The sequence below is a fragment of the Gymnodraco acuticeps genome, unplaced genomic scaffold, assembly GCF_902827175.1.
Source record: "Gymnodraco acuticeps unplaced genomic scaffold, fGymAcu1.1, whole genome shotgun sequence".
NCBI classification, from domain to species: domain Eukaryota; kingdom Metazoa; phylum Chordata; class Actinopteri; order Perciformes; family Bathydraconidae; genus Gymnodraco; species Gymnodraco acuticeps.
Genome location: NW_022990238.1, coordinates 6,863,182 through 6,885,776, shown reverse-complemented (window position 1 = coordinate 6,885,776; position 22,595 = coordinate 6,863,182). Strand labels below are relative to the sequence as shown.

The window sequence follows — 22,595 nt, the reverse complement described above, 5'->3', positions numbered from 1 at the left end:
ATTTAATCAGAAGTTAATTCGAACATATGCGGGAAACTTTAAAGCGCTGAATTCTTTCAGGGTTTGTGGTGACCTGGAAATAATTTATAATATAATTTCACTCATGCTGGGGATTTAAGTGATTTTTGTTTGAACTCTCTGTCAGAAGGGACAGTGGCGGATGCAAGCTGTCTGGAACACCTTGGAGGGCAATTTATAATGTTTTCTCAATTTAAGGGAATCAAAAAGGCACATATGCTGCATTTTTTAATGAAGGACCCCCACCAACAACTCCACAGGGTAGTTTGAAGCAAAAAAACATTGGGGCAACATAAACACAGTTTCAGAAGAGGTGGACAGTTCATTATTTTTTTGGAGTTCAATATTTGTTAATATGTTTTTTGTCTAACCTACAAGGAGAATGGTGCAGGTGTTAAAATGTATTGTTTTCAAGTGGACCCCTAGGAGCAAACAATCTGGACAGTGCCCTCCAAATAATTTGACTTTCAAACCAATCCTTTTGTGGTAATGAAAAACTCTTGAATCTCTGTGTGTGTGTCCCCCAGAGACGGCTCTGTCCCTGGCGGTGCAGTGTGAGCCGGGTGGAGGGGAGTCCATCCGGGTCCTGGTGGAGGGGGGGGCTCACATTGACTTCCGCGCCAAAGATGGACTCACACCCTTACACAAAGCTGTGCGAGGCCACCGCCATACAGCCCTGCTGGTAAACATGGACTCACATTTTATCCTTTTTTTTTAGATATGCTGTTATCTAATTACGAGTAATGTTTTTTCATTGTCATGCCATTAAAAAAGAAAAGAAAATCGAACCTACACTTGGGCACTGAAACGAACACTATCTTCATTTGTGTTGCTCTGTAAGCAAATGGACTAAAGACTGATTAAGCAAACATTCGCACGCAACAATCAACACTCAACACTCACCCACACACAAAGAACAAGAACAAAAACACTTATATTATTCTATTCATCCAGAGAGGGAAAAAAACATTTAAATTCAGATTGCCTGGATTAAAAGTGTGTATTTAAGGCATTTGTCCAGAACTTATGCTCCCACACCTTCGATAAGTAAGGCATGTGAAGAGGGATCAAAATAATTTAGGGGGTAGTAATTGCATGTGGTACATTGTCAGAGAAAACGTTTTTCACAAAGGAAAGAAACAGCTGCATAAATAAACTGCAGACTCTGATTGAATACATCATTCTCTCTAGCCCAAGGCACTGAATGACCTCTGTGAATCCCTGACTATGTGTTCGCATCCTTCTATAAAATCCCATGAATATTCCTTGACTGGAAGTTGGAAATCACCTTATGATATTTTCCTTGCTGCCTTTTTTTTGTTGATATAATTTTAGCACATATAAGTCATTGATTTGAATTTAAATAGAAAGTAACTGATTTTTCACTGCATTATTATCTTCCCTGTGTCTCTCTGCAGGTCCTGCTGTCCCTGGGTGCGTCTGTAGACTATAAGGACCGGCGAGGGCTGACACCGCTCTATCACACTGTGCTGACGGGGGGGGACACCTCCTGCTGTGAAACACTGCTCTACCACCACGCCAAACTGGGCATCAGGGACGAGAACGGCTGGGACGAGACACATCAGGTACTGTCCGGTTAAACTACTTCTAATCAACAGCAGAGGATGCTTCGTGTTTTTTGTATCCAGTGGTGTCAGTGTTCTAATTTGTGTCTATTTTTAACTTGGGATTTTAAATGCTGTTGTATGTATTAGTGCAGTGGTTCCCAAGGGGGGCGCGCCCCCCAGGTTGGGATCTTTTGGGGGCGCCAAAGATCGCAGGGGGGGCGCCAGGCCTCAGATGATTTGAGGCCAAATATCATATTTAGATTTTTTTAATTTTTTTAAATTATAAAAAAAATTACATAGAATTGTAACGCAATACATGATTGTCACTATAAGCCTTGTCTCTACATTACAATAAAATATAAAAAATAATTGATTAATTAATTTGAATACAAATTCAAGTTAGTAGCTATTATAGGCATAAAAACACAGAAATGTATAATTCTTTCTTTAATAGAAATGTTTCTTCTGCGCGTAAAGTGTCCAAACCGGGCTTGTCTGGATAAGCGCATTTTTAGTCATTGTCCATGCCGGTTTCAGTTGGATTATTTGTCGCAGTTGCTCCGATCAGATCGGTCTCCTCCATTTTTTAGATTATTTACGACTTTTGAATCCACATAAACACATCGGCAAAATCCGGCTTACTTTGAGCATGTGTTTTAAACAGTTTAATCCCTTTGTGAATTGTTTCCACTTCCGCGGCCGTCCTTTAATTTCTTCATACAGCGGGAATCCAAATGAATTAATCCTGAGTCCAATAACCATCAAAGTCACTCCAATAGTGCTCCTTAATTACGCTTTCATCCTCCTTTAACAACATACTTCACATTAATTCAGTTTGTGACAGTAGTTGTTGCATTTATGAGACTTTTAAACTTTAATAACCGCTGTTGCAGGGCGCAAATTCCAACAGGAGTCATTTGGGGGGGCTCTTGGGGAAAAAGGTTGGGAACCACTGTATTAGTGGGCATGCACCCTTGTTGTAATGCACCAGTGTACTCTATGTTCCAGTGTCTCCGTATGTACAGCGTCTGTCTGGGTCAAAAAACATTCATGCCATGAAACTCCACCCATCTTTTATCTCGGACACCTTTCACCCTTCATCCCATCCACAAAGCTTCTGTGGCAACATTTTCCAGCAGTGAAGTGGACAGAAAATAAAGGTATCAGCATCTTCTATCGGCTATGTAAGTGTTACTGCACTTACCTTTGCAAAGAAAAATGTATGGTTGAGGTGTAGGTTAAAAAGAAATATATATGTTGCCCTTACTACTGCTGTATACTGCTGCCATATTTTCACTACACGATCATCATGGACGAAATAATAAAAAAGTAACACTATTATTGAATTATCTTTAGAAACCTGTGTTATTGGCTTCAATTAAGCAATTACTAAATAATTTAAGAGATGCTGGATTCTTTACACAATGTTAACATATGTTTATGGTATCAACATTTCATTTTTCAAATTAAAACTTTTTCTCATCAATCCCACTATACCGTTTCCCTCTCCTATTCCTTTACCACTGAATAGTAAGGTAACATTATTATTAATTTCATTTAATCATTTTCAAACCAAGTTAACTGGTATTGTATAGTATGAAGCAGTGTTGCCATGATAACTTGTAGTTTAATATCTGTTCTCCGCAAAATTATATTGAAATAAGCATTTATTATGCAATGGCATAATTGATAACACCATAAATTGCCTATGACTAAGTGATATACAGTTATCTGTTTTGATTTCCCTTATATGATGGGCTGGATTTGTGTAACCATACTGTATGGATTCTACAATTATTATTTTGATTAGATCTCACTTGTGTTCCCTCTGTGTTTTCACACCCTCTGAGTTAGGTGTTAATTAAATGTTGTGTCACTTGATCCATGTCACCCTGTTCCTGTCCCTTTGTCACTGTGTGTTCTTCATCATTGTTTGCTTCTCTGCCTTTCTGTTATCTCTATCAAACGTAACCTTATAAATCCTTCCTGTTTTACTCGTTGGTACATTTTCTTACTTTCCTTACAAACTCTTTGTCCTTCCACCTCTTCCTGTCCTACCATGACTCCTCCACAATCTGTTCATGTTCTGTCAGGCCTGTCAAAATGGTAACTCGCAGCATCTGGAGCACCTCCTCTTCTATGGGGCAGATTCTTCCTCCCAGAATGCCTCTGGAAACACTGCCTTGCACATCTGTGCTTTATACAACAAGGTAGACACATTTTCTTTTAACGGGGATCAAATGTCAGCTACACAGTAAAGAACACTTTAGTATAAAAACATTTAAAGATACAGTATAACAAGGTGAATGCAACATAAATGCTCTTTATCTTTGCTATTTAATCAAAAATAGAACACTTTTATACCTGTATATTTGATTTGAATTGTATGGTATACCTTTCTAAAAAATCAGTTTTAACTATTAGTACAATAGTACAAAATGTCAATAGAAGGTAATACTTTGCTTTATTAAGCTAATGCTTACAACAGAAAAGGTGCATTTCAACATTAAACAGCAATTCTACAATTCATGTACACTAATCAGTGAGGTTTGTTGCAGGAAAGCTGTTCGCGAATACTGCTCTACAGGGGAGCAAATAAAGACACAAAGAACAACAGTGGGCAGACCGCTTTTCAGGTAATGGCTGTGCGCCTGGCTGAGTAATTATGCATGTTGGGTGGTGTTATGGTTTAGTGTCTTATTAAGTTAGCGTAGCAGAAAATGCCAGGGCCTAATTTCACTTCAAACCATTAGTGTGCTGCGATGCACACGGAGGTCCCAGGTGGCAGGAATGCGTGTGACCCCTTAATCTGGATATATTAACTCTGTCGATGCAGAACAAGCCAGCTGAGACAATCTGTTGTGTTTACGTGCATGAAAGAGAGGAAACGTGACGAGACAACAGGGAGAAAACACCAGTTTGGCAGACTTTGTGCTGGCCTTTGTAGCTTGCACCATTGCAAAATTGTGCAATGGTGGAAAGAACACAAACATGGTCTCACATGGATGTACTTATTTTGCTGTTCCTTTTAGTATCAAGAAAACAGCAAATCCATGTGAATATTGTTGAAATATGCCACGTCCATAAATCTGTTACATAATTTGTAAATTAGCCCATTAGGGGTACAAGTAGAGTGGACACAAAATGGGGTTAAACGAGTCAAGGGTCTGTTACACCATTTTATTTTGTGCATGCATTTGCCATAAGAGTGTATTTTACAAGAAGTTGTAAATGTGTGTGTGTGTTTGTGGGCCAGGTGGCTGTTATGTCAGGCAATTTTGAGCTGGGAGAAATCATCAAAAACCACCGGGACACAGATGTGGGTAAGTCGCTAAGGTCAGGCTTCATTTTGCATGCCAGTTTTGGGATGTGTAACGTTGCGTAATGACATTTTGTTTTATCTGACATTGAACATTTGATGATTCAGAGGTTCAATTCACAAGTATAGGGGAGCTATGACATAACGAATGTACAGGAGCAGCATTTACAGCACCCATCTGAGTATGTACACTCTGGATGGGGAGGTTGTGCAGTAAAAATGTGATTACAATGTACCTTTTTCTTTCACTATTTCCTGTCTCCCCTCCCAGTTCCCTTTGTGGAATCTCCAAAGTACGCCCCGCAGAGGAGAGAGAGCACCCGTACCCTGACGATACCTCACCCTCACCCCTTCCTCCGAGCAAACAGTGACAGCAGTATGAACCTCCCAGACTGGATGGCAGTGCCCAATGCCCCAGGGACCAATATTGTCTCTGTGCAGGTATGTGTGTGTGTGTGTGTGTGTGTGTGTGGGAACATTGAAAACAGCTCTCACCCCTAAGTCTATTTAGTAGCTTCTTGAGCTTTGATCTGAAGAACAGATGGCCCTGATAACTGGCTCCCACATGTGTGTTGTTTACTGTCATGTTCATTAATAGTCTTTTTCTGACACCATGACATTTTCGATGATAAAGAAAATGTTCATAAGATCTCTAAAACTTCTCATCCATGTTCACTTAAAATTGACGTTTAAAGTGATAATTGGCAGTGGAAACAGAAGTTGTCAAAACAACCCTACCTTGAGGTCTAGGTTTTGGAGCATTTGACATGTTTAGTTAATCCCCAATGAACACACACATCACTGATTATTGCAAAATGACACTCCTGGATTGTATTGTCATATTCAGAAGTTATCTGGGAAGGTATTGAATGTATTTTACTAACTTGTATTTCAGTACGATTGAGCTTGGAGAAATGATTAATGCACAGATAATGGATATTTACAATGCACAGATGGAAGCTTGAGCAATTTCATCCCTGTGATTAATATGCAAATCATACAATTTGACGGGGACTTTTACAATATAATGCATAACCTTTATCTACCTCTAGTGGTGAACAGTTCTCACTACAGCTTATATATCCTGCTTACTCGATTGAGCTATACATACATGTAGGTTCATAGATTCAAGGTTTATTATTATAACATATACAAAACTACATTTTAATCATCATGTAATGTAGGAACAACTTAGATGGCAGGTTCCTCAACAGTGCAATGGTCCTCTACTTTAGTCTGGGCAAGTGACCATGTTGTGTGATAGGCCATATGAATACCACATCATGGAATAAAACAGCATCATTTATTAGATGTTTGTACATGCATTAAAAATAAAGTTTTAATCATTTTATGAATGTTGTTTTTGAAAACATTTTGAGCTTTTTAAAGCAAAGTAAGTGAAATCACAGAATATATGTATACATTGAAATAATATAGTGTTACATATAAACATCTTTAAAGAAATATGTTTTCTCCCCCTTTCTTTGTTTGTCTGTCTCTGTTAGGGCTATAAACATACAGGAACCCTGCGGAGCTCCAGCAGTCCCAGAGGGGCGAGGACGCGCTCCCCGTCCCGAGGAAGAATCGGAGACAAGGAGGACCGGAGCAGGCAGAGTCGGAGACCGGGGTGAGGGGCAAACAGCTGGCATCTAATCACAAGATGCTGCTGAACAGGAACTTGTCTTTAAGCTAGGCTGGTTAAAGTATTATTGAGTCTGCAGGTCCCATAAGAGTCCTTAAAATGTTTTCGATGTAATTTAGTTTGGTTTAATTTAGTTTATTTATTTATAGTGTCGTGGACAGTCCCCATCAATGAACTGTCACAAAAACAGTAAATGGAGCAGCTTTAGCCGACATGGCTAATTTCCAGCGGTTGTCCCCGGCCAGATGGTAATAGACACCCTTAAAATCACAATATATCAACAGCATTAGTTATAAAAAAAAGAAATTAAAAAAAGGATGAAGGACAAGTAGATACAGGCGAAAGGATAAGAGAGGATAAAAGAGAACAATAAACAACACACGTTACTATATACAGTACATGTCACATATAGCACATCACAATCACACAACAGAAACGAGGGGCAACATCCATGATCACAACATGTAACACAACATGTAACACACACGCCATATTCAACACAGACTAGTGTGTGCAGGTGTAGTTCTCAGTGAACCATGTTTTTAAGTGAGCTGTGAAGGTGGTATGAGTTCCAGTTTTGTATTGCTCTGACCGAGAATGATGACTGACCAAAAGTACTCTTCCTGAATGGGACTGATAGGTCGCCACGTGTTACTACCTAAGTCATTAAAGGGTTGTAAAAGTCAATGTTTCATTTTTCAGGTCTTAAATATAGTTTCTATTTTTGTTATCGTGAGAGAGGTAATTCTTCAATGAGTTGTTTTGTAGGATTGGTTAGGGTACGCGGATTATTAAACCCAGGAATAAGCAATAATAAATAAAAAAGGTTTATGTCTGCCTTTTAATAAGTTATTTTACAACTTCTTATAAGGAGAATGCAATATATGTCAAATGAGTGTACACACCTTAAAATTGTCATAAATTAAACCAATACAATTTGACTTAATAGTAAAAATAGAAACATTATCTCATACAGTCCTAAAGATTGTTCAAATTCAATCTGAAGTTACCAGTTGAACATAGTCATTAAGTCACCCATACCTATAGGGAACTTCAAGTTTCAAACTTCGTTCTGATCTCCTGCTCCTCCAATCCAGGCCTGCCCCTGCCACCACGGCTGCACAGACCGCAGGCCAGCGGAGACGCCTTTACAGTGCTGTCCCAGGACGAGTCTTTGTAGCTACTCGATCACATTCTGCCCAGGGAGAGCGGGAAATCAGCTTTAATAAGGGTGAAAGGGTCAAAGGTGACTATGTTCATTTTCATATCAAGAAACACAATGTGTATGTGTGCGTGTGCTGGAGCATAATACTACATTTTGTCCTCCATGTATATTCAAAGTGTTTGTCTCAGTGTGTGTGATTCTGTTTACACCGGATTTAGACTGAAGGCAGGTTCAGAAACATGCAAAGCAACATTACAGAATCTTTTTAAAATATCTTAAAGTAGAAGATACCTCTCTGTTTAGGGCTTTGGCATCGCTCCAAATAGTTCCTTATAACATCTAAACTGCTGACTGTAGGGGTTTAAAAAATGTAGTTAAGATGTAATTAGCAGCTTTTAAGCTAACAGCATTTATTTAAAAATGTTGGACACAAAGCAATATGCTGCATCACAAGAACAGGTACTTTATCTACCTGTCATTAGCTAATACTACTGTAGACTGGCAAATATCCACTTACCAAAGCACCATAGTTAAAATGATCAACAAAAACAAACACAGCTGGTATAATGGTTAAAATAAAAAGTGACAGTTTAATAAAAATGTAATTTCAAATGGGAAAAATATGTTATTTTGATCAATATTTACCAACTGAACCTTAAAACGTCTTTGTATTTTGCTTCTGGCTGCAAATTATATGACGACATTTCTGATAACAGAAGTAACATTCAACCGTTTAGGACAGTTCTAGCTATAACTTTATATAAATATTCTCATCTCTCTCCCAGCAACAAAGTTAATATTTTTTTTTTTCTCCAAAATGTCAAACTATTACTTCAAGGATCACTTGAGACAACATTAAGTTGACTAGCTTTGATAAACAATGCCTAGCTTATTACTTATAAACATATTACACAAGCCTGACAGGAGATGCTTGTTAAGGAGATCTATCATTCTCAGCCAGACCAGATCTTAGTGTCTTGGAATGAGTTTATAAAATGGCCTTGTCTTAACATAAGTGTAAGGTCTCTATATATGTTTGTATTCAATATCTACATGTATGAATATGTGTGTGTTTGTGAGTGAGTCTATGGTGTCGCCAGGTATGTCTTGGTGAGTATGTAGGTTTGCATGTCCATGTGTGTATACATCATTTATTTTTTGTCTGTACAATATTGTCTTTTTGAGTGTGTTCATTTTTAATTAGTGTCTTTGTGTGTGTGTTGGTGCATGTGGTGTTGCCTTTTCCTGACATGCTTCTCTTTCATGCCCACCTCTCTAGTGTTGAGTGTTGGCGAGGGCGGGTACTGGGAGGGGACGGTCAGGGGGCGCACAGGCTGGTTCCCCTCTGACTGTGTGGAGGAAGTGATGCTTCGAAGCCAAGACAACCGATCAGGTGATCACTAGTAGTCACACACACTCACATACACAGGCTCATCATAACACATAGCATAATTTCAATGAATAAAAAAAAAACATTAGCCACAAATTTCATATTTAACCTCATATAAACTTTAATTTAGCCTTTCACAAAGGCCTGACAATGGTTAGACATGCTAGTTTTGATGAGACAATGTATATTGGAGAGGTGCAGGGAAGGCGGATTTAGTCAGTTACCACCAGCTAGCTATGTTACCCATGTTTCTATTGTTTATGCTAAGCTAACTGATGGCTGGTTTTAGCTTCATGTATACTCTCTCTAACTAAGGTGAAAAGGGCAAATAAAAAAATAATCAAAATGCCTTTCACAACTTAACTTGGTTGTTTTTGTTGATCTGACAAACAGTCGATCAAATAAAGCTGTTCATTTTAAAATGGCATACCGCACATGGAATATATTCAACATAATCCTCGTTAGGTTAAAGTCGCAGATCTAGTTTAAGTTGATTTGAATCAGAAGACCACATTTCTTGTAACGGTGAAAAACTATCTGTTAAAAAGAGAGATTCTCCTGTGATGGCAGTAATAGTAATAGTAATACAGTAACTGAAAAGTACCTGCTGCATAATGAATCCTTCAAATGGACTTAATGCAGGACGATCATGTGATTTTCTGTTTAGAGAGTCGTGGAGAGCGGGCCAAAAGGCTGTTCCGTCATTACACGGTGGGATCCTATGACAGCTTTGATGCTCCCAGGTAAGAGTTACCTTGCCGCCAGCCATCACTGATGTACAGCAAACTGAATGAGTGCCAGTTTTTTCCAAAGCAGAAGCAACCTGCACATTATTCTCTAAGCGAAGGGGCAAAGATGATTAAGGGTGTTGCTTAAGCTCACAGGGTTAGGGGTAAGGGTTCATCCAGTGTAAGTTCCCACAGAGTGGTACTTCACCTAACAGAAGGGTATGTGAGCTGGACACAATTTGGACCAATAGGGCTGAGCAAAAAGGCTTTTGGATGCTTCGATGCCTATTGAGTGTGATATGAGGACCAGAACGAAGCATGAAAGGGTCAGATTATGACTCTGACGTATTCTAGTTAAATAAAGGTTAAGAAAAGAGCAGCTTGACATTCAGATTATTGCAATGTTTGCTTCCATTGTCCACAGAACAGTACTGAGCCAAGAAGGGGTTCAGCTCTTTGCTTAAGTGCATGATGTAACTTGTCCATCCGCCCATTGGGTGATGCTAGTCAAACTGACATCCTTTCATTATGACACAGCTGCTGCAATGTTTGACACACAGCACATGTTGAGACAGGGAGTTGTTGTTACAGTAACTGGGCTGATTTCTTCGTATTGGGTTTTAAGAGTAACTTTCCTTTTAGTTTGTCTGCCTTTTGGCTCAGGGTGCTATGCATGCAGTGTTGCCAGGCTGCAGTTTTTATGTGGTCTGAACCTTTTAGCAATGATGAAGGTGGTTTCAGACCACTATGATGACTAAGTCTGAAATATAAGTGTTGACCGATGTTATACAATCACCCAGTCATCATTACTGCCCTACTATCTGAACTGATGCATTGTACTGTAATACTGTGCCATGGTACAAACCATAAAAGTACTTCAAACGCAGCTGAGATCTTTACTTTAAAAAAAAAAAAAGGTCATTATGCTTCTTGTGCTGAAACACACACACCATTCACCTGCAAATGGATTGTATACACAAATGTACATGTACACAGCACAGTGAAATTAAGTCTCTGCATTTAACCCATCCTAGTATTATTACACTATACCTGTAGTGGCACCAGCCCTGCTGAAGGGTAGCGGGAGCAAACTCTCAAGGTCCACACTCAAGGTCCACTCTCTTGGTCCGTTCTGGGACTTGAACCGGTGACTCTCCACTTCTCAAGCCAAGTCCCTACATACTAAGCTACTTCCGGATCAACTTCATCAGTTTTCATCAGAAAACCGCTTCCTATTTAGCTTTTTGATCATGGAGTCAGAACTGAAACCTCTCTGGATCTTCTGTGGAGTTGGTCTGTTGTCACATGAGCCTGAGTCCTGTATTGACTATGCGAGTGTGATTTCTCCTCATTAACTCGCCCCAATATAATGTCATTCCCTTTAATGCCTTCCATCTGCATCATGGCGAGCGCCTTGTCGCTTTGAGGCAAACTCATTCCAGTGTCCATGACTTGGACTGAAGAGAGAGAGAATTATTTACATAGAAATAAATCCATTATCAATCACATCAATTATTTAAACGACATCCCGCCTTCACCCTCCCTCTTTCTCTCTTTTTCATTCATCATCATTCTTTATTATTCCTCAACTTCCTCTTTCATGCCTGCTTTATTTGCTTCTCATGTTTTGCCTCTGTTACTGTGTTTTTCTCTTTCACATGCACACAGTATCATTTATTATCAACACGCTTTTCATCAACAGTGACATTTAACGCACTTACCCAGGCAAACTTACACACATATGTTTGTGCACACTTGCAAACACACACATCATGGATAATGAAAGCTGTGTACTGCTGCATAGACTGTGCAGAAACTATTTGTTTGGCCAGGCAGGCAGGCATGGCTGACTCAGAACCGCCTACTTTGTAATATCTCATCTATCCTTTCTTTAATTCGTCTTTATTTGGCCACCTCTCCCGACCATCTCTGCATCCCTCCCATGCTTTCTATTTATCACTGTATATCTAACCCCCTGTACTTTTTAATTTTCATTTCATCACTCCCTCTCCCCTGTGGTGTCTCCATCTGGAGGTCAGACGGTGAAGGGCACTCTCAAGGGAAAGGAGGGTTGGAGAGGGATGAAGAGGTTGGATGAAGGAAGAAGGGCATTTTAGGTTTACAATTGGGTGAAAAGAGACAAATGCATTGTTTTTTGAGAAAGCAACATGGGGCAAAAGCGGCTTGAAAGAAAGTCTAAAGAAGAATGCCCTCTGCCGTGTTTGTTCTTTTTTCACTCAAACTATAAAGAACAAACCACGACCAATATGGACTTTAAAGGGTGGCAATTATTAAAGTATGCGACTTAGGTTTGTAATGTCAGTTTGGTCCATCACTTTGGCCGTGTCGGATAAAACGGATGGATTGCTACTGCCAGGTTTTAAACAGACATTTATGGTTCGTAGACAATCCTAAAATAACATAGTATTGCCTTCGGTCTGAAGCTAGTTATTGTTCTAATACTCATTAATAAAGAGAGTCTTATCTGCCAATCTCTAATCATAACCTCCTTTCACGCCCAAGCCTTGTTATTTGTTAACAAATCTGTGTGGTTCTGTAAACATTTGGCTGTACACAGATTCTTCTACCTTTGATGTTTTAGCAGCATCTGCTGGCATACAAAAGACTTGTAACACTGCTGTTCATTACAAAAGAGTTGAAAGCTCTGAGCTGATGGTTCAGATCTCTGTCATTGCCGCAGTTGCACGGATCAAACTGTACACAATCTTTCCATGCAGCTGCTCCTTCCCCAGCCCGCAGGAGACCAGTACTCTGCTAACAGCGGGTCGAATAAGGACGAGTGAGCACACACAGTTAGGAGCAGGAGGCAGAACACCCTGATGTACACTGCTGTGGTGGTGGTGGTGTGTGTGCCTTGTTAGATATATGCATTGCTTCTTGTGCAATATAAAGTTGTTCACTACCATGTATGACTTCACCTTGACTTTTTGGCTAAAATAACGGGATGATCAGGTTTTGCTGTTGTATGATGTACACACACATTCATACACACATACAGGACCACCCAGGCAGACATGCAGCTACAATCATGTGGACCTTCTGTTAACATTTTGTTGGTACTCCTGTTCCCTCCCCATCTCTCTCCTCCTCCCTCTCCCTCTAATTCACCCTATCGCTGTCACTCTTGCTCTCTCTTGACCCTCTCTCTCTTTCTCCTTCTTTGATGCCCTCTCTTTATCGCTCTCTCTCTCTCCCCCCCATCACCCATGCATGCACACATAAACACACAAACACACACACTCTACACAGAATCACAGCGGTATAGCCCGACATGCAGGGAGAGAAACAAAAAGGCAGAGATGTGAGCAGAGAGGGAACAAGGGGCTGTGATCGTCCTCGAATGCAGGAGGGAGGCAAAGGAGAGAGCAGGAGTCGTAGTGAGGATATGAAGGAGGGAGGGAGGGCAAGTAGACCAAGGACAGCTTCAACATACGTGGAACGAGGCTCTGAGAGATGATGTGAGTGCCTATTCCAGAAAATTGTACCTCTCTCTATCTCTCCCCCTCTCTCTGCGTCTATCTCTCTCTTTCCTCCTCTTCCTCCTCCTTCTCCTCTTCCTCCTTCCGCCACTTACCCGCCAGCTGTTTCTCTTCTCTTCCTGTCTGCGTCGATGCCTCTCCTCCTCCCCCTCTCTTTTCCTTGCTGTAGCCCCTCATTCATGCTTTGCTTACATCAAATGTGAGGGTAGTGTGTGCTTGTGTGTGCATGTGTGTGTGAGTGCATGTTAGAGGTTGGTGGGTGAGGTAAGTTAAGTGTGTTTTAAAGGCACGTGCGGTCGGCTACAGTAGAGGGAGGACAGCAGCAGAGGCTCCAGAAAGATCTGCACAAGATGTGTAATGTTACATAGCAAAGGTCTGACTTGTCCTGTATCAGTATGTCACGTGACGAGGGTGAGGATACCTGTGCAGCCTCTACAACTTCAAGACCCTCCTATCAAACCTTTTGAATATGTTGTATCAGATGGGACTGTATTCCAAAAATCTTATCTCAGTCACATCCGTTTTTATGAATGGGAAATCATGACAGGGAAACATGGGAAGAGAGAATACTATACATGTAAAGGAAGTGGAGGGGTTAAAAGAACAGATGAAAGTAAGGGAGAGGATGGACACAGAGGAAGTGTACGTGCTGTTTGTGGTAGTGTATGAGATGATTGGATGTTTGGACTGTGTGTGTGTGTGTGTGTGTGTGTGTGTGTGTGTGTGTGTGTGTGTGTGTGTGTGTGTGTGTGTGTGTGTGTGTGTGTGTGTGTGTGTGTGTGTGTGTGTGTGTGTGTGTGTTGGGCATCAAACCCCCCCTGCGTACAAACCCAAACACCTCTCACTCTCTCTAAATTACCTAATTTCTCTCTCTCCTTTTTCCTAAGCCACCTTATTCCCCCTCCCTTTCCCCCTGCTCCTCTCTCCCTCTTGCTCTCTCTGTGTCGCAGTCACAATGAACCATCTCCATCTCCCTCTCTCTCCCATTCCTCCTCTCTCTCTGTCTTAAGTATGAAGAGGTTGGAAGAGCTCGGCCCTCTCCCTTTCCCTTCTTCCATCTCTCTCTCCTCCTCTTCCTCCTGTCCTCCTCCTCTCTCGCGGCTCGTGCTCGCTGCTGTCTCACTGGAAGACGAGAAGGAGCAGGAGAAGGAGGAGGAGGAGAGGGAGGGGAGGCAATGGCGATGGGGGCATGCGGCGAGGAGGATCTCTCCCTCTCCCTCTCCCTCTCTTCTTCCTGGCCGTCACTCGGCCCTGTGAATAGGAGCGTCTGGTTCATTTACAGGTACCTGCCATGGCTTTTTATACCCCCCTACCCTCCACTCGCTCTCTCCCTCTCTCCCTCCAGTTGTCTCTGGAGATGGGGGGCGGAGAGAGGGATGCGTGCATGTGTACATCATGGATGGCAGGGCAGGATATATTAGAGAGATTGACAGATGTTGCAGTGCATGCTTGCAGACAATGAAGATGTTATATACAGTGTGCCTTAATCTGAGTGTGTGTGTGTGTGTGTGTGTGTGTGTGTGTGTGTGTGTGTGTGTGTGTGTGTGTGTGTGTGTGTGTGTGTGTGTGTGTGTGTGTGTGTGTGTGTGTGTGTGTGTGTGTGTGTGTGTGTGTGTGTGTGTGTGAGTATGTGTGTGTGATGCATGTGTAAAGACGGACTGCTGCTGCTGCACAGCCCGGTATTGAGCAGTGCAGCCGCTCTATGTTTTGCTGTATGAACATTTGTGTGTGCCGTTTTTCTCTCTCTCTCTCTGCTTTAAATTGCTCTCTGAAAAACGTCCTCTAGCAATGCTGCACAAGTGATGCTTGCTGTTTTTACAGATGTTCAGATTGATTGTGTGTTTGAGTGGCTGCATGCATATGTTTGTGTGTGTGTGTGTGTGTGTGTGTGTGTGTGCCTGGATGGTGTTTGCTGTTGTCCATCAAAAATGATGAGGAATGGGAGGGATTTCTCCTTTTCTATGTTGGACAGTTAATTACATGTGTTCTTGTGTAATATGTGGTGTGTGTATGTTTACCAGAATGTGTGTGTCTGTGTGTGTGTGTGTGTGTGTGTGTGAGACAGAAAGAGAGAGAGGGAGCGAGACTGCCGACAAATTGGAAACAGCTCATGGTGAGAGAGTTTTAAAGATGCAGCATGCATGACAAGTTCCAGCTCCTTTCTGACACCTCTACGGAAGCCTGCGTGGCCAAATCTGTTTAATATCTCGGCTTGATCTCTTTACTGTGCTGGTTTGTCCAGCTCAGATACTGACACAACTTTAGGTTAATAAGGAGGATGCAACGCTGAGTGGCATTTTCCCTGGATACCAGTTTAGTGGCTGCAGGATCCTAGCGAAGAGCAAAAGCAATGGTGCGTTCAGGTGTCACCCTGTAAAGACAGTTTCAAAGTTTGGCAGATTTCTGTCAAACACCCAACAAAGTGTCAAAACAAAGTTATTAACTGGGATAAGTTGAAATATACCCACATTTACATGACATGTTACCTAGCAGATATGTAGATTTAAGGTCTGTTTTCGTAATAACCTGTTTGTGCAACATGATCAGGCAGGCTACTAACAAAAAAAACACAGTTTGATGATGATTAACACCCAACAGTGTTAAAATGTGACCTGCTCATGTAATACTTCCTAACTTTTTAAGTTGAAAAGGAAAGCCTCAACACTCTCTGATACCGTTGACCAGCACACAGTACACTTTGAGGCAATGGGGGCTTCTAAGGATTCACTGGTGCAGTATTTTGCACATGCAGGCTTTATTTCTCAGCCGAACTTGGAGGAACATTCAGTCCGGAAATGATTTGGACTTCGGTTGATCGAGCCACTGAACTGGAACAGTTGATGATATCTTTGAAGACAGCAAAGCCTGAGTTGGTCGGATGGGTTTCTAGGGATGAGTGCTATGTATTAGCCCTGAGCGGTCACACATACACCAAACAGGGTGAATAAAGGATACAGAATACAACATAAACATGACAGATATGATCAGGCTCATTTTCTTGAACACGTTAGAAAGAAACTCGCAGTTGCAATAATTATTTGTTCACATTGCGAAAGACTTGGCAGACTTGTGAGTGTAACTTTGGCCCTATTCAGAATGGGAATAGACATGTGTCTCTTGTGATTCAATCACAAGTGGACAGCTCTAAGAACAGGTGTGAATACTCTCAAGGCGCTTTGAGGTCAAATTGAGATCTGATCGCTCAAACCGGAGCAGAGCTGAAATTAGATTTGAGGAGATAATGGTAACTCAAGACTCACATGTCAATGAGTTCTGCAGCCAGGTTTAAACGGACCAAATGTGATCGGATCACTAAACATATGTGTGTGTCACTGTAATAGCAGATCCGACCAGGTATTTAATTCTCTCTGAATGCTGGTTTCACAAAGTATATTTCATCAGGAATATTTTGCATTTTCTGCCTTTTTTTTAATGAGTCAAGATTTTAGAGTTTATCATCAGCCCCAGTGATCAATGTAATATTTCTTTAAGTTTTAAGTTTTGTGTGTGTCTTAAGTTTTGAGGCATTCAATCATGTTGTCTAGCGTTTGCATAAAACTAGGAAACTATGTATCCATTGTATTATTTACTACCGAGACTAAGCACTGTCAGTAGTGAAACAAGTGCAAACATGATCTGCTGTTAACTGTAAAGTCTCCTGAACTGATATGTCTGTTGTCTGCACACATGCTTTATTTCCATTGAGCGACTTGTTGCTTGTGTTCCCTGCAGAGACAGATGAACAGCTACAGAAAAATGTGTGTGTATATATTTCATCAACATTACTTTGCATCTACTGCCCAATTGTAATTTCCTCTCACTCAGACCTACCTTAAGATTTGTGTGAATGCGTGTGTGCACACAGTAATGTGTTTGTTTGGTGCCTCAGTGTGTTAGAAATCTGGGCTGGGCAACAGAGATGGACAGAAGAAGACAAGAATAACAAAGAGACAGAGCCTTGGCAGAGACAGAGAGGCTCACACAGCCTGTGGAGAGCATCACACACTCAATAGACTGACTTTAAAAGATCATAAGGGGGAAATGTGATTAGAAAGAAATTAGCAGAAGATTAAAGAACAAAGGAAGGAAGTCAATATAAAGGGAAGTATAAGGATGGAGAAATGTAAAAAGGAGAAAAGCCAGTCATGAGAAAAGGAGAGAGGGATGAACAGATGGAGTGGGCTGGGACTATTTGGTGCCAGTGGGATTATCAGCATGTGGTTACAGTATGTTACAGCTGACACGGTATATATACCCCTCTGACTCACTGACTGACTGAATGTTTCTTTCCATTCATAAGAAGACAAGAGTCCGGAGAGGTCAGCAGCCCTGAGAGGCGGTGCTGTTTCTCACACAGAAGTTACTTAAAGGGGACCTATCATGCAAAATGCACTTTGTGATGTCTTTTATACATAAATATGTGTCCCCGGTGTGTCAGGGAACTCACGCAGCGTCAGAAAAATAAAACCCTCTCTCTTTTCCTCCGTACCCAAATCTTTTAAAAACGGGTGTACAACGAGCGGATACAGATTTGCTGCCGATATGACATCAAATCGGCGGCGGACCCACAGAAAGTTGCTATCATAAACAATGCCTGACGTGTTTTGGACGTAATCTCGTCTTTGTTTACACTAGCAAGCCTCGCTAACACTCAGAGCTAACCTGTACTGGAGAGCATATGTGTTTAAAAAGCAGGAAATAAAAAAAGAACTCACCCTGTGGCAAACCTGCAAGAGAAAAAGCATTTGAACTCCATACTGTTTCAGAAATAAACGTGGTTTAAACAGGATGGCGTTTTATCACAGCAGAATTTAACTTTATCTCCGGTAGAATTCTGACCAGGCATTAGCTCCGCCTCCTCTTCTTTCTTTTTTCCCCAAGCTAGGGACCCAAGATCCACGTTTCTCTAACAGGGCTTCAAAAGAGGGGTTTGAGCAGTATGAGGGATGGCTACAATGGGTGATCTGTTTGGTATTTTGAAAAAAAAACTTGTCATGTTTTGTATAGGTATGGCCCTACAATATATGTTTCAAATATAGCATGATAGGTCCACTTTAAACCACAGCATTGATGTGTGTGACATGTCTCACCTCTATTACTAGTAGGACAAGAAAAGCATCTTGTAATGGGCAACACAACTCAGGAACAAATATTTTAATGACACTTTTAACACCCTAAGGATTTAATGGTATCCTACATTTTTCTTTAAGTAACATACAGTAAGTTTATCAAAATTTGTGATTTTAACTGCAAACTGCATCCTAGATTTCCTTTACTTACAATGTGAAAATACTCCATTACATGTTTACGTTCTGTATTCAAATCCAACTTATGAAGAAAGCATTATCATCTCAATGTACTCAAAGTTTTAAAAGTAAAGGAACCCCTCACCAATGTGTTATAGAGGACATTATAAGAAAAGTTGTATTACTGAAGCATTAAAGTGTAGGTTGTTGCTGGCTAAGGTGGAGCTAGTTTGACTAGTTTTACCTCTTGTATACAGAGTTGGGTAGTTTAACCAGGGGTCAGCCTACTCTAAAGGGCAACAAGCTATATCTATGGGGTTGTAGATGTACTTAAGTTTGTAGCAAAGAGTTCTGCTCGAAAATGTATATTCATTTCGGATTTCCTCTAATCTCATCTTTTTGATGCCTACATGCCTTTTACTAGGAAAGGACCGCAAAGTATTCTCCTCTCCACACTCTAAGAGAAAAATAAATGAGAACAGGAGGCTACAATGTAATTTCAACATAGTTAACTGAACAAAAAGCAACAAATAAATCCTGAACAGGAATATAATACAAAAGTAAACATTTAGACGAGTACGTTTACTCTTGTAAATACATAAACACAGTGGTTCCAGTTGTAACCCAATACACTGCGGAAATATGTTTTTGCTTATACTGGTGGTGATGTCATCAGAAGGGGGAAAAAGAAGTTGGAAGCAGACAGCTGAGGATGGGTGTAGCTGGCGACGGGGGGAAGTAACACCAGCGAGATAAATGTTGTTATTTATTGATTTAAAACTTCCCTTTACACCCATTAATCCCATTGATTAAATGATTAATAAAGACATGCAAGGATGTACAATGCGTGTCCTTCTAGTTGCCTGTCTTTCTTTTCAGTCTTGTGTCATCTCTTATTCTCTTTCTCTCTGTTTTCTGTGCCATCTCTGCTAGTGACTACATAATAAAGGAGAAGACAGTGCTTCTACAGAAAAAGGACAGCGAGGGTTTCGGCTTTGTGCTAAGAGGAGCCAAAGGTAAGTAATGTTAAAGAAACATTTTGCCTTGCAATCTCATTTGTTGGTTGTGTCCTTATCATATAGCTATATAGGTAGTAGCTCAGTCTCTACTCTAGTCTAGTCTGTTGGCTCTGGAACCGATGGTTGCCGGTTAAAGTCCCGGAGCAGACAGGTACTCTGAAACGCTGCTCCCTAGCTGCTGGCCGTATATACTTGATTCCCATTGCTTTTATAGGATGGGTTAAATGTATTAGCAATTTATAAAATAATTTAACATTTGTATCACATGCTAATGGATTCTTGTATTTGTATTGCGCCTCCAGCTCAGACTCCTATCGAGGAGTTCACCCCCACCCCGGCTTTCCCTGCTCTGCAGTACCTGGAGTCTGTGGACGAGGGAGGGGTCGCCTGGAGAGCCGGGCTCAGGATGGGGGATTTCCTGATAGAGGTGATACTACGATTCACTACTGCATTATGGGTTGTAATTATAAGCACAATTTAGAGGTGAAATATATTGTGTTTATCTGCCCCATGATTCAGATCTGCTCCAAATTTTTAAGTTGGCCAATGTGACACCATTCCACCAATTTTGATGAAATTCAAATAGTTTTTTCCCGTAATCCTGCCGACAACCAGACAAAAAAGCTAACAAACACACTCAAACAAAACCTTAGGGGGAAGTAAAAAGTTAGGAAAGGTTCACAGTCCTCTCCAGTGAAGGAAATGTTTAATTTTCTGTAAACTTTTTATTTTTATAAAATATTTTAATTCACGATTGATCTGCAACAAAAACAAATATTTAGTTCAGTTCCTTTTAACTGATGGGGATGCGGCTGGTGGGCGTGTTATTAAACTCAATTGCTTCTCTGTCCTTCTTTGTCTCTACATGTTTCTCCCAGGTCAATGGTCAGAATGTGGTGAAGGTCGGTCACCGACAGGTCGTCAACATGATCCGGCAGGGGGGAAACAGCCTTATGGTGAAAGTTGTCATGGTAACCCGCAACCCCGACATGGAGGAGGGTTCGAGGAAGAAAAGTAGGAGTCTATCTTCTGCAACCTGGGGTTCTGCGGTAAATGAATGATAGCGATAGATGAACCTAGTTGTTGACTGACCCCTGCTGCCTGTGTCTGTCCCCCCCCTCTGCAGTCCCCCAGCAGAGCAAGAGGCTGAGCACCCCCGCTATCGCCCTACGATCCAAATCCATGACTTCAGAACTGGAGGAGATGGGTAAGAAATTGGCTTACATAAACTTTTGGATGGGTGGAAATCGACAATAAATGAAACAACAGACAGACAGGGACATTCAAAAAACATATGAAGAACACATTAAAGCTGAATAGGGGGAGATGAATAGATTGAAGTGATAAAGGATAATATAGACAGTGTGAGATCTGAGTGTTGGGGTTGTTTAAGATGCTGAAAGTGTGAAGGGGAGGGAGCTAGGTCTACATTTTTAGACAGCAAGAAAGTAAAGTTACTCAGGGACAGATAGGAGGGGGACAGGAAAAAGTGGCTCCGCCGTGGATGAAGGTCTCAATGCATTTCACTGTTCTTTCAGAGGTTCCACACTGTCACTTCCAGCACACCCACTACAGGTAACCCCTCCCTGAAAAAGTGTCGCTAACCACCCTGTGATCCCTCTCTCACTGCCCGCCTCTCTTACCCCCCTGCACCCCCCACTCCTCCCTGGCCCGCCCACAGCTTTAACCCCAGCGCCCACAGAGCAGTCTACTACTTTGTCTGCTCTACACACACAGACACTCAGCAAGTATTTGTCGTCAAGGTAACACTGCAGGGGAATGGGCGTCACCTGAGAAGAGTTTTTCCAGATGCTGAAAACATCATGGCTAAGTGTCTTGTCTCCATGTCTTAGTGAGCAAGTTGCAACATATCAAGTGTAATATTTAGTTGAGAACGTCTCTGATTAATTTAAAATAAATCTTGCCCAGGATAAAATTATTGAGATGAGTAATTTAGCAAAAAAGCAACTTTGTTCCAGGTCTGTTGCTATGGTAACATCATTATGTGTGGCTATGCTTATGCCATCTCTATTTGAGGCAAAATAGTGGGAGGAGAGTGCATGGTGAGGGTCAACACCCCCATTTGCAGATCTGAAATTGGCCAGTGTTTTATTGGTGATTGGGTTATCTTTGCTGAACATTTATGGTGCTGTAAGTGTCGCTGCTGGCTGGTTCTGAGCATGCCCAGTGAGTAATTGATGATGTAGGAGTGCTGATAACATGTGGAGCTTCTGGAGGGGAGGGGAATCTGCAGGGCTACATCAGCTGGTTTCAGATCTGGTTTCAGTACTTTAGCCTATAAACAATGACTAAACTTGCCTGGTACACAACAGCAACTACCAACTGAGTCCGGTCCTGATGCTGTAAGTCAGGATCAGTCTAGATAAATAAGCCCTTTGCTTTTTTCCTCCCCAATTTCCTCATCTCACCTGCCTCCTCTCTGTGGTGTGACCTCACTTGAGCAACAAAAAGCATGAGCACCCAGTCTGAACACAGGTGCCAGTTTCCTCTACCCCAAACCCATCTTTCCTTCACTGCTCACTATACACTTTATTTCCCATTAGCACTGTGTATGCAGTGAAACTAGACTAGAGAGTATCACTTAAACAAACATTACACAGTTGCTTCATTGCTTTTTGGCAAAACAAAAACATGAAGTTGTTCTCCTTCCACCACATATAAGGCACATTCTTTTTTTAAGAGGATGTGGTTATTATTATTTTTTAAAAAGCAGTAACCATGTTGCTGTTTTCTAACTGTGCACAATAGCCTCATCATCACCACCACCACCACCACCACCACCACCATCATCATCATCATCATCATCATCATCATCATCATCATCATCATCATCATCATCATCATCATCATCATCATCATCATCATCATCATCATCATCATCATCATCATCATCATCATCATCATCATCATCATCATCATCATCATCATCATACCAAGGTACAGTATTGGAATAATTTAAAGTGATAAAGAGATTTAATA

General features: G+C 41.2%; 1 protein-coding gene across 6 annotated transcripts in view; it reads left to right on the top strand.

Moving 5' to 3' along the window:
- Window positions 1-22,595, top strand: part of shank1 (SH3 and multiple ankyrin repeat domains 1) — an 87,035-nt gene that overhangs the window by 46,157 nt on the left and 18,283 nt on the right. For all 6 annotated transcript variants that reach the window (XM_034219639.1, XM_034219637.1, XM_034219636.1 and 3 more), the window contains 14 exons: window positions 546-700; window positions 1,437-1,604; window positions 3,680-3,796; window positions 4,145-4,222; window positions 4,843-4,909; window positions 5,177-5,346; window positions 6,411-6,532; window positions 7,645-7,793; window positions 8,992-9,105; window positions 9,770-9,845; window positions 19,510-19,592; window positions 19,898-20,022; window positions 20,474-20,609; window positions 20,722-20,802. In XM_034219639.1, coding sequence (XP_034075530.1) covers window positions 546-700; window positions 1,437-1,604; window positions 3,680-3,796; window positions 4,145-4,222; window positions 4,843-4,909; window positions 5,177-5,346; window positions 6,411-6,532; window positions 7,645-7,793; window positions 8,992-9,105; window positions 9,770-9,845; window positions 19,510-19,592; window positions 19,898-20,022; window positions 20,474-20,609; window positions 20,722-20,802 — 1,641 coding nt within the window. The remainder of the gene's footprint in view (window positions 1-545; window positions 701-1,436; window positions 1,605-3,679; window positions 3,797-4,144; window positions 4,223-4,842; window positions 4,910-5,176; window positions 5,347-6,410; window positions 6,533-7,644; window positions 7,794-8,991; window positions 9,106-9,769; window positions 9,846-19,509; window positions 19,593-19,897; window positions 20,023-20,473; window positions 20,610-20,721; window positions 20,803-22,595) is intronic.